This window comes from Thalassophryne amazonica, chromosome 8 (assembly GCF_902500255.1).
Source record: "Thalassophryne amazonica chromosome 8, fThaAma1.1, whole genome shotgun sequence".
NCBI lineage: Eukaryota > Metazoa > Chordata > Actinopteri > Batrachoidiformes > Batrachoididae > Thalassophryne > Thalassophryne amazonica.
In genome coordinates, this window is record NC_047110.1 from 57,146,826 (window position 1) to 57,159,819 (window position 12,994).

General features: G+C 41.7%; 1 protein-coding gene across 1 annotated transcript in view; it reads left to right on the forward strand.

The window, feature by feature from the left end:
• The window catches only part of LOC117514907 (mucin-2-like), a 107,120-nt gene that overhangs the window by 29,765 nt on the left and 64,361 nt on the right, over positions 1-12,994 (forward strand). Inside the window, 12 exon segments of the mRNA XM_034175478.1 lie at positions 139-191; positions 293-396; positions 1,179-1,330; positions 1,441-1,579; positions 1,947-2,057; positions 2,167-2,346; positions 3,802-4,041; positions 4,134-4,290; positions 4,791-4,919; positions 10,152-10,241; positions 10,325-10,631; positions 10,920-12,991. Coding sequence (XP_034031369.1) covers positions 139-191; positions 293-396; positions 1,179-1,330; positions 1,441-1,579; positions 1,947-2,057; positions 2,167-2,346; positions 3,802-4,041; positions 4,134-4,290; positions 4,791-4,919; positions 10,152-10,241; positions 10,325-10,631; positions 10,920-12,991 — 3,734 coding nt within the window.

A 12,994-nucleotide genomic window follows, 5' to 3' on the forward strand; every position in this document is an offset into this window, starting at 1 on the left:
TAAGAATCTCAAAGTCAGAAAAAAGCATCTTTAATATCTTTAATATGATGCAAGGGCATGCAGTAGCACAGTTCCTGTTGTTGGTACACCAAAGTCATCATTACTTCTAAAGAAACTGACTTCTTTGTCTTTTTACAGTGTGTGTTCCAATGGAAAGCTTCATTGTCACACTTGGAGACTTCGTTCATTGAGTAAGCTTTTATTGTATGAAAGTTTGTGTGTGTTTTACTTGCATTTTAATTACGATAAATTATATTTAACCGGTGCTTTCCTTCTATGTCTCCATCGACAGCATGCCCTCATCCAAAGCAATTCTTCAACTGTTCCGACGCAGACACCGGAGAGCGTGGCGTGGCGTGCGCTCGCACCTGTTTAAATCTGGATGGCGATGAATGCGTGAGTTGTTGTTTTGTTCCTCCATCTAAATAGAGTTTTACTCAGAAACAACAATGATGAGTATTTAGCTCATGAAATAACTTCTATTAATGCATTTAAAGCTACTGTTTGTAGGATTTAGAGGTGTTTATTTGCTGAAGTGAAATATAGCATTCATAACCATCACTCCATCAAAGTTTATAATTTCAAGTAACACTGAACTGATGTGCTGTCATAAGTTTAGAATGAGCCCTTCCATATTCCCATGAGAGCGGGCCCACTGATGGAGGCTGTCGTGTTTAACCGCCATGTTGACACAGTATCCCTAAAGGGATATAATTACTCCACCTATTGCATTTTGCAATGTGGCTAGAACACTGAAGAAAATTAATAACTACATTAAAACACGCTCACACACCGATGTCAGGGTGCAAGGTGCTCACTACACACCGGGAGCGACTTGGGGATTAAGGACCTTGCCCAAGTACCCTTAGTGATTTTCCAGTCAGGCTGGGGTTTGAACCGAGGATCCTCTGGTCTCAAGCCCAACACTTAACTACTAGAACATCACCTTCCCAATATATATGATCCCCAGATATTACTTATCACGAGGCAAGGGAACAAGAGAAGTAATATCACGACCAGCAACAGCATAATGCAATCTCCAATCTCACCACTAGACAACACAAAATCCTACAGACCATAGCTTTAAAGAATTTCTGCCATCTTGATGTACTTCTCTACTGATGTACTACTTTAATTCATAAAGGTTTTCTAATATTTAAATGTGTCTTTATTTCCAGTACTCTACAGAGTGTCAGTCCGGCTGCCGGTGTCCAAGTGGGCTTGTTGATGATGGGAATGGTTTCTGTGTGAAAGAACATGAATGTACATGTCAGCATGATGGGCTTCTCTATAAACATGGAGATGCAATCCTGAATCAGTGCAACACTTGGTATGGGTTTATTTTGATATAATGTGTCAGATAATAAGACCATTTTACAGAATATTTTGTGATTTTATTGTTTTCAACTAAATATATATATTCCTATTTGATGCATCTAGCACCTGCACTAGTGGAAACTGGATGTGTACTGACAAGCTATGCCCAGGAACCTGCATCATTTATGGAAGTGGTCATTACAGCACATTTGATCAAAGAACATATGGCTTTCAAGGGCACTGTGAATATATTGCTGTCAAGGTAAAGAGTGTACAATATAAAAAATGATTCCATTTGCAAGTCTATGCACTTTATTTCCCTGTTTCATGAAGCTTCTTCTTAGCTATTTATAAATGCCCCATTCCTAAAATTCTAACAAGATGAAGAGGAGACACGAGATAGTCAAGTAATAATTTTTTTATATTGGAATTATTTAAAGGCTTTGTTTGCTTCTGTTCTCTTTTTGAGGATAAAATTCCAGCAAATAATAAATTAAAGATTAGGCCAGATGGTTGATCTTTATATGTTACCAATTTTTGAGAATTTGTTTGTTGATTTGACTTTTTTTTTTCTGTGTTATCAATAATCCAAACACATAAAACAATCTGGTTTCTTTTTGTTTGTTTAGAACACTTGTGGCAATAAAACAGTGCAACAAGCCTTTGGAATTATCACAGAAAATGTACCATGTGGGACTACAGGTGCTACCTGCTCCAAAACTGTCCGAATTCAACTTGGGGTAAGAAGACCTTATCCAATAACGTATCTGTTGACAGTGTTAATATTTATTTTGATAAATTGTAGAAAAATTGAAATGAACTCAAATAGCTGAATTTTTAATATTACAGCGAACGGAAATCAAACTGTCAAAAGGAAAAGCTGAAGAGGTGGACCTGGAAACTGGACCATGGATTGACTACAGCATAGCACCCATTGGTTTATATCTGGTCATAGAAACTGAGATTGGTATCACAGTGATGTGGGATCGCAAAACAACTGTCCGCATCCTCTTACAGACACAGCACAGCGTAAGTCATACTTACATAGACTTTATTTACATGGACTTTTATATATGTAGTATTTTAAAAGCTTTTTCCATCTGAAGCAGTCGCTGTAAGCACTTTACAAAGACATGTCGCTTTTACTTATTCACACACGTTGTTGGGGAACTGCAATGCAAGGCATTTCCTTGCACATCGGGAGCAATTTGGGGAATAGACACTGTCTTCATTCACCTTTCCTACCCACTTTAGGTAGGAAAGGTACCTACATGTTTAAAGGATGGGGAATCGAAAGGCTATTTCTAATCTATACACCAACAATGGTTATTTAGGAGTTAAAGAAAAAAGTGATGGTTATTTCAAAGAGCCTCATAAAAATGCTTTCCACTGAAAGTCTTAACCTGGGCCTACAGGTTTAAGATGGAGATACATGTGATTTTGCTTACATGTTTGCAGCCTGGTACAAAAATGCCATTGTTCTCTATATATCGTTTCTGTCTCCATGACAGTTGTACAGTCCTGTAAATCTGGGGCCGTGGTCGCTTTGAGTGAGCCTCTGCCACTGTGACTGTAGCTCAGTGTCCGCTGTAGCTCAGCGGACTCTGCAGCTGCTAGCTGTTGTGGAGGCTATGTCTGTTTTGTTTGGAGTATTTTATTACAAACACCTGGAATAGGTCCACTTAATGACTGAGAAAATAAGCAATGTGACGGAAGCCAGCAAGAGCTGCTCTGCATTTAGTAGTCAACAGGCCTCACTCCCCCAACAGCCAAAGGATGCTCTGGCCACTCAGGCCAGAGAACGGGTTTTAGCCGACTGATCAGAGTGTCCGCCAATGCCCTTGGTTTCAGTTCAGAAGGTTCCGGGTTCAAATCCCACCCCTGCCGCATTTCTCCATGTAATGTGGAGTTGCGTCAGGAAGGGCATCCGGCGTAAAACCTGTGCCAATTCAACATGCAGATCCACCTTGGATTTGCTGTGGTGACCCCGAGTGCAAACAAGGGAGCAGCCAAAGGGACTTACTATCAGAGTGTCCGCCTCCCATGCCGGAGATCGTGAGAGTCAAATCACAACATAGTGCAAGCCGCTAGCAGCTCATAACTTATAACATCTACAGTACACCAAAGCAAATCATTATGAGAATCTTTTGCTTTCTGAGAAACCAATATTTCTCAACATTGCACCCAGTGAGTCAAAGCGTCACACATTCTCGACAAATGCTGGTTTCTCAGAATGCAAAAGATGGAGAGTCACACCCTATTTTTCTGGGTCAGGCTCAAAACATCTCAATCGCCCCTCTAACCATTGCTGAAAAGTCCCTGAAGCATATTTTCCAAATTTTCATAAAATACATGAAAAAAATTTCTATCAGTTGACATGATTCAATTTTATCAATGCATAGAAATCCTTGTGGTATAACTCAATAAATGCAAAAATGTGTCCATGTAAGTGAAGTTATTTGTTCTTTTTGTTTGGGTCTACAGGGAAAGGTGTGTGGTTTGTGTGGAGACTTTGATGGAGATGGAAGTAATGACTTCATCACCCAGGGTCAGCTACCAGTTAGTAATCCATTAGAATTTGCGAACAGCTGGAAGGTGCGCAGCACTTGCCCAGATGTGGATACAAATATTGACCCTTGTGTAGTAACACCCAATAGACGGTACTGGGCTCAAATGATGTGTAGCGTGATATTGGGAGAAACATTCAAAGAGTGCCACAGCAAGGTAATGTCATATTTTTCTGATTCATTCTCAAACTTTCAAGTTTGAGAATATTGCTTCGTCATAATCCATTGCCATTTCTGAATGACTGACAGGTTGATCGTAAACAATTTTATGATAACTGTGTGAAAGATTCATGTGCCTGTAACTCTGGAGGAGATTGTGAGTGTTTCTGCACAGCGGTTGCAGCGTATGCGCAAGCTTGTAATGAGGCTGGCATATGTGTTGCATGGAGAACTCCGGACATCTGTCGTAAGTACAACATAGCATTGTCAATTTTAGTTGTTTGTTTATTTATCCATGCTGTTTTCAAGTACACTCATGCAGCTTCAAATAGATTACATCAAAATTTATGACATAACCCAAAGGGTTGAATGATTTTTATTGTAAATATGTGAAAGTTATAGTTTTCTATAATGTCAGGGGTCACCTGACAGTCAAAACACATTTAATTGGATTCTGTAAAGTACTCTATACATCACCTACAGGCAGTGGTTTCTTATCAAAAATGTATTACTGATGAGAACCAAATTAGATTTTTAGTATAAATACAAAATAATCATGTTTTAAACATTTATATATATGTACTGATCAATAGCAGTACATTTCCAACACTGACAACAGACATTTAATTCTAACACAGATGTTTCAGTTCAATGCAACTTTTAACTCTTATTGATATCATTTAATTTAAGTCATGGTTTGTTTGTTTTTTATACATATACTGATTTATGTGCATATTCTCTATTTAGCCATCTATTGTGATTACTACAACAATCCTGATGAATGTAAGTGGCACTACAATCCTTGTCATCCACCTTGCTACAAGACGTGTTTGTACCCAGACGGAATATGTGCTAACCCTCTCCCACACCTGGAAGGTAAGGTGTCACTTGTCGATAAAAGTATAGCTAAACGTTACTTTTTGCTGTTGCTGTTTGATTGCTTGGAGAGTTGATGGCTCAGTCGTTACAATTAGTTGGACAGTTACAGAAGTGTTACTGCAACAGGAGACAGCAACAGAAGAGTTACGATTGTTACTGAGGGCCCCATTTTCAAGTCAGTGCAAAACAGTGCGCAGAACAATCATCATCATTGTTAGTTTCCAACCAACACACCTGTCATTTTTACACCAAACATTACTTACCCCATGTGGACGCATTAGTCTAAAAAATGAGGTGTGGCTGTACAGCTGAATGTGCTGCCAATGGAAACAGTGGTGATTGGCCAAATTTTCAGTATTGTTGCAGTGATTGGACAAAATTGCATAGCCGCTCAGAGATCATGGGGGCTAGTTGAACTTGCATTAACTGTTGTGATTGCAACATCATGAATTCCAGGAGGGACTGATCAGTTATATGCCAGTATTAATATGCAGTCATGTTCAGTGCCGGGGCAGCATGGTGGTTTCATGGTTAGCACTACTGGCTCAGCGCTTCCAGGTTTGCTTCCTAAAACAAACTATATATATAAACCTATAGCAGAGTGACTATAGGGGGCATAAAAATACAGAAAAACAGTAAAGTGTAGGTACCATCTAAAATCTATGTGCTGCTTGAACAGAGCCCCTGCACTAGCTAAAAATAAAATCTATTATGTGCTTATTTGGATGCCATTTCTCTTAGACCTCATTCTCCCCCCCCAACACCTCCTTCCTAAGTGGAGTTATAAAGTCTAATGGCCCCGAGGACTAAAGACGTTTTGAATCTGTTCGTATGACACTTCAGGGACAGCAGCCTGTCACTGTACCAGCGTCTCTGTTCACTGATGATGATGAGGACATCGAGCATCACCCAGAACAACCAGCAGTATGTGTGAATGTGTTTCTCTGCCTATATATGTTGGCTTTCCAATAGACTGGCAGCGTGTCCAGTGCGTACCCCATCTCTTACCCAGTGACAACTGGGATATATGCCAGCCCCCCGTGACTGGAATAAGTGGGTTTAGAAAATGGATGGATGGATAATAAAAGTTGTTGCACCTCTCTGGCATGTATATTTATGGTTATTGCCTGTGATGTGAGGTTGCAAGTGATGTGATGTTGACAGGGCCCTTTGGCAAGGTCCTTAATCCCCCAGTTGCTCCTGGTGTGCGGTGCGTGGCTACCATGGCAGCAACCAGGCATCTGTGTGTATGAAGCATTACTTTAAAGTGCTTTGAGCTTCTGATTCAGAAGGAAAAGCACTATATAAATACAGTTTGTTTACCATTTATCCACTGAGCTACCTGCTCTACAATAATGATACTTTACTTGAATAATAATGTTCAATTCAAGGTATACAACAAAAGTCAAAACTCAGGAGACACTGGAATGCAAATAATGATCACCTCAAAATACTGGAAACAAGAGCAATCACAGATTTCTGACATCTGCCAATCCGGATCACCTCCAAAATTCACTGGAGTCTTCAATGCCCTAAGATCTAGCTGTGGTGCAAATTTGGTGAGAATCCAAGAAACAGTTTTGACGTAATCCTTTTAACCTATATAAAGTGAATCTTGATCCAGAATCCGAATCCAGATCTGGATCTTCTCCAAAATTCAGTGGAGTCTTCCATAGACTAATATCTATCAGTGGTGAAAATTTGGTAAGAATCCATGAAGCAGTTTTGACATAATCCTTCAAAGCCTGTATAAACTGAAATCGTTTTGTGATCAATTTTTTATTTAAAAATATAAAATATACATATATATGTATTCATACATACACAGAGTTTTTTCCTCCCCTGCTTTCTTTTCCACATAATGAGTGCAAACAGGAACTGTCATTTCTACATTTGCAGGGAGGTAACAATATTAGAATCCCTATACCCCAAGGCAACTCCCCATGAACCCCCCAGGATCTCTTCCCCCAATAAAAGTACAACAGAAAGATCAAGGTCGGCCATGCTGCACCCTTTCTTTAACTAAACTGTGTGCTCCCTCCCAAGCCTGCAGTCACTAGTTTAGCTCCATGCATATGGGCGATGGACCACTCCATCAGGACAATTTCCAGAAATGTATTGGTTCATTTCTGCCAACCCAGGGAATGTGGCGGTTTCCATCTAATGGCTAGCATCATCTTGGCTGCTGTGAGACCGGCCCATAGAATGCGCCTGTGCTGCAGGGACAAATTTAAAGATGAATCGTTATTGAGCAGAAGTAAAGTCGGGGAGACTGGAATCCTGAGATTACGAATGTCACTTAGAGTGTGAGATATTTCCTTCCAGAATCTAGCCACGCCAGCACACTCCCAGTAAACATGCAAAAATGACCCCTGGGCATTAAGTGGGCCGAGATCACAATTTGGAGATATGATTTTCATAGAATAACACCTTCTAGGGGTGAGGTACATTCTGTGAACATACGTATAGTGTATTTAATTGATGGTTGGGGTTTTTGGATGTACCATTGAGATTTTTCCACACTGTGTCCCAGCTATGATGTGAAATCTTGACCCAGAATCTGGATTTGAATCCAGATCACCTCCAAAATTTAATGGAGTCTTCCATGCCCTAATTAATATCCATCTGTGGTGAAAATTTGATGAGAATCTGTGAAGCAGTTTTGACGTAATCCTTAAAGGCCTATATAAAGTGACTCCTGATCCAGAATCTGGATCCGGATCACCTTCAAAATTTAATGAGTTCTTCTATGGTCTAATATCTATCTGTGGTGAAAATTTGGTGAAAATCCGTAAAGCAGTTTTGACGTCATCTTTCAAAGCCTATATAAAGTGGCTCCTGATCCAGAATCTGGATCCGGATCACCTTCAAAATTTAATGGGTTATTCTATGGCCTAATATCTATCTGTGGTGAAAATTTTGTCAAAATCTGTTCAGTAGTTTTGATGTAATCCTGCTAACAGACAGACAGACAGACAAATAAATAAATGCAGACGATTTTATTACGTCCTTGGCGGAGGTAATAAAGCTCAATAAAGAAACCTACGAGTTTTACACACTGCACGTTCATCAAAATAAACTTGGAAACACGAAGAAAATAGCTATAGTCTTTATAAGGTCACCACCGGAGAGATAACAAGGAAGCAGCAGGTCATTATCACAGAGGCAGTTCAGTTAAGGTGACAGAGTCCAAGAGACATGAGACAAACTTGAAATCAAGATATGTAGCAACCACCAGAAAATGAGAACAGTTAAACACTGTGAATACGAGGTCTGTTAGAAAAGTAACAGACCTTTTTATTTTTTGCAAAAACTATATGATTTGAATCATGTGTGATTGCATCAGCCAAGCTTGAACCTTTGTGCGCATGCGTGAGTTTTTTCACGCCTGTCGGTTGCGTCATTCGCCTGTGAGCACGCCTTGTGGGAGGAGTGGTCCAGCCCCCTCGTCAGATTTTCATTGTCAGGAAATTGGCTGATCGACTGCCGCTTTGCTTCATCAATTCAGATGGCTTTCGGTGAAGATCTAATGGGGATCACACAGATTAAGGACAATTACAACTGGATTAAAGACGGCCCACAGCGGCGGATGGCGCGCCACGCACCGAGCGGCGATCGACAGGCTCAGAAGACCAGATCATTTCCAAAGTGAACGTTTTGTTCATCCGGGACGTCATCTGACTACCAGAGTAATGGCAAGACAGCTGGACATAGCACTTTTTCGGCACATTCCACTGTTACAGGAGTTTTTGTAATGGAAAGAGGAGCGGAGAAATTTGCCACGGAGCCGCTCATGGCGAGGGATGAAAGCACCTCCGTGTTGGTCTCACAGGACAAGCCCTAACATGCCCAGCTCTTGCACCATTCAGAAGATTCAGACGGCTTTCGGTGGCTTTTCAGTCGTGTGACTATCCGAGAAATTGTGGACAAGCTGGACATGCCACAACATGTCCTGTGAGGCTTCATCACGCCGTTGCTTTTTGTTCTGTGCCCTGCGCCTCCGTCCCGATGCACGAAGTCCTCCGCACGTCTTTTCATGACAAAAAACTCCTGTAACACTGGAATGTGCCGTTCATTTCCCAAGCAAACACTTTGTTGATCCGGGACGTCGTCTCACTACCACAGAAATGGCAGAAGAGTTTGACATCAGCACTTGACATCAGGAAGGGTTACTTACTTTATATCATTCTTTAATAGCACCATATATGACATATTGTATTGAGTCTTGGGGTAACACTTACAAATCAAACACCAATCAAATATTTCTCTTACAAAAACGTGCCATTAGAATCATCTGTAACAAACATTATCCTGAGTCAAGGCATTCTCTGTTTACGATTTTAAATTTATTGAAATTCAGAGATTTAGTGGATTACATCACAATACAAACTTTGTACAAAGCTAACAACCAAGCCTTACCACTTCATGTCCAGAACCTGTTCAAGATGAGGGACTCTGAATATAGTTTACGAGAATGTGCTGTATTCAAGAAGCCTCCTATACGCACCAATGTAAAGGGTTTTTGCGTTTCAGTTAAAGGGGTGAAGGTTTGGAACGAATGTCCTGTTGAAATTAGATTATGTGGTTCTTTAGTTTGTTTTAAGAAACATTATAAAAATTTAATAATTTCCGGATATAATGAAAAATATAATTGAATTAAATAATGTATAAATATGATGTATAACCTTGTTAATGTATGGTATGTGTCTGTGGTGTGTATATATGTATATATAGGAGTGTGAGCAAAAATGAATATGTATTTATGAGTCTGTGTTTTTTGACCAACTAAATGATGACAGAGCAACAAAAAACACACAGAGAAACCATGAGATTGCTCCAGTGAAAAATGTACAACCAGACAGCACTTCATCACAAAGTGGAAAAACACAGAGGGAGAATAAAAGGAACAATAACGAATCAAAGAAAGGCTGCACACCAGCATGTGCAAACTCCAATTCCTTTGCACCTAGCTAGCAGATTCCAGACAGGAAACCTGTGAATGAAGAAAAATAGCATATAAATAGGATACAAATCACAGTTATTAAAGTTTGTATTTCCTTGTGTGTATAAGCAAGCCCTCTGCTTATACTGCCTGTGCTGCCCTAAAGATAAAGTTAAACATTTCATTTACTGTGTTGCTCAACAAAAAACTAAAACACATTCATGAAAATGTGGCTCTGTTTCAGTGTACAGCAAGAAAATAAATAGTTTATGCTGTTGTTTTTATAGGCTGTTACCCCATATGCCCAGAAGATAAGCCCATATTTGATGAAGTGAACAACGTTTGTGTTGATATATGTCCTACAACACCAACTACAACACCTACAAGGCCAACCACAACCACTATAAAGCCAACCCAAATCTTTACTACGACCACACTGCCTACTACAACCCCTACAAAGCCTACCCCAACCCCTACTATGACCACACTGCCTACTACAACTCCTACAAGGCCTACTACAACCACACCGCCTACTACAACACCTACAATGCCAACCACAACCCCTACTACGACCACATTGCCTACTACAACACCTACAAAGCCTACTACGACCACACCGCCTACTACAACACCTACAATGCCAACCACAACCCCTACAAGACCAACCACAACCCCTACTACGACCACACCGCCTACTACAACACCTCCAACGCCAACCACAACCCCTACAAAGACAATCACAACTGGAACACCTATGACAACTCCTTGTACTGATGGTGTAATTTGTGAGTGGTCACCATGGCATAATGTCCATAATCCAATAACTGATGGTAGTGACTGGGAAACATATGAAAACATCACAAATGCTGGTATAGAAATATGTGAATATCCAATAGATCTTGAATGTAAAGCAAAAGATTATCCTGACATGCCCTTGGAAGAATTTATCAGTGTCACTGGTCAAGTTGTGTCATGTGATAAGGATATTGGCTTAATTTGCAAAAAAACTGACCAGATAGTCCCTCCAAGAAAATGCTTTGATTATATGATTCGAGTTTATTGTTGTACCACAATTATTTGTTCCACAACACCCATGTCAACTCCACCACCGACCACAACCACAACCCCTACTACAACAACCACGCCTACTACAACATCTACAGGGCCAACCACAACCCCTACAAGGCTGACTACAACCACACTACCTACTACAACACCTACAAAGCCAACCACAACTCCTACAAGGCCAACCACAACCCCTACTACAACCACACTACCTACTACAACCCCTACAAGGCCAACCACAACCCCTACTACAACGACACTGCCTACTACAACACCTACAAGGCCAACCACAACAACTACAGGGACAACCACACCTCCTACTACGACTACACCCCCTATTACAACCCCTACAAGGGCAACCACAACCCCTACTACGACCACACTGCCTACTACAACCCCTACAAAACCAACCACAACCCTTACTACAACCACACTGCCTACTACAACACCTACAAGGCCAACCACAACACCTACAAGGCCAACCACAACCTCTACTACAACCACACTGCCTACAACAACACCTACAAAGCCAACCACAACCACTACTATGACCACACTGCCTACTACAACACCTACAAAGCCAACCACAACCTCTACTATGACTACCCTGCCTACTACAACACCTACAAAGCCAACCACAACCTCTACTATGACTACCCTGCCTACTACAACACCTACAAGGCCAACCACAACCCCTACTACAACCACACTGCCTACTACAACACCTACAAGGCCAACTACAACAACTACAAGGCCAACCACAACACCTACAAGGCCAACCACAACCCCTACTACAACCACACTGCCTACTACAACAACTACAAGGCCAACCACAACACCTACAAGGCCAACCACAACCCCTACTACAACCACACTGCCTACTACAACACCTACAAGGCCAACTACAACAACTACAAGGCCAACCACAACACCTACAAGGCCAACCACAACCCCTACTACAACCACACTGCCTACTACAACAACTACAAGGCCAACCACAACACCTACAATGCCAACCACAACCCCTACTACGACCACACTGCCTACTACAACAACTACAAGGCCAACCACAACACCTACAATGCCAACCACAACCCCTACTACGACCACACTGCCTACTACAACACCTACAAAGCCAACCACAACCCCTGCTACGACTACACTGCCTACTACAACACCTACAAGGCCAACCACAACCCCTACTACAACCACACTACCTACTACAACCCCTACAAGGCCAACCACAACCCCTACTACAACGACACTGCCTACTACAACACCTACAAGGCCAACCACAACCCCTACTACAACCACACTACCTACTACAACCCCTACAAGGCCAACCACAACCCCTACTACAACCACACTACCTACTACAACCCCTACAAGGCCAACCACAACCCCTACTACAACGACACTGCCTACTACAACACCTACAAGGCCAACCACAACCCCTACTACAACCACACTGCCTACTACAACACCTACAAGGCCAACCACAACCCCTACTACAACCACACTGCCTACTACAACACCTACAAAGCCAACCACAACCCCTACTACAAACACACTGCCTACTACAACACCTACAAAGCCAACCACAACCCCTGCTACGACTACACTGCCTACTACAACACCTACAAAGCCAACCACAACCCCTGCTACGACTACACTGCCTACTACAACACCTACAAGGCCAACCACAACCCCTACTACAACCACACTGCCAACTTCAACACCTACAAGGCCAACCACAACAACTACAGGGACAACTACACCCCCTACTACGACTACACCCCTTATTACAACCCCTACAAGGGCAACCACAACCCCTGCTACGACTACACTGCCTACTACAACACCTACAAGGCCAACCACAACCCCTACTACAACCACACTGCCAACTACAACACCTACAAAGCCAACCACAACCCCTACTACGACCACACTGCCTACTACAACACCTACAAGGCCAACCACAACTACAGGGACAACCACACCCCTTACTACGACTACACCTCCTATTACAACAACTACAGCTTCAACCACAACAACTACAAGGGCA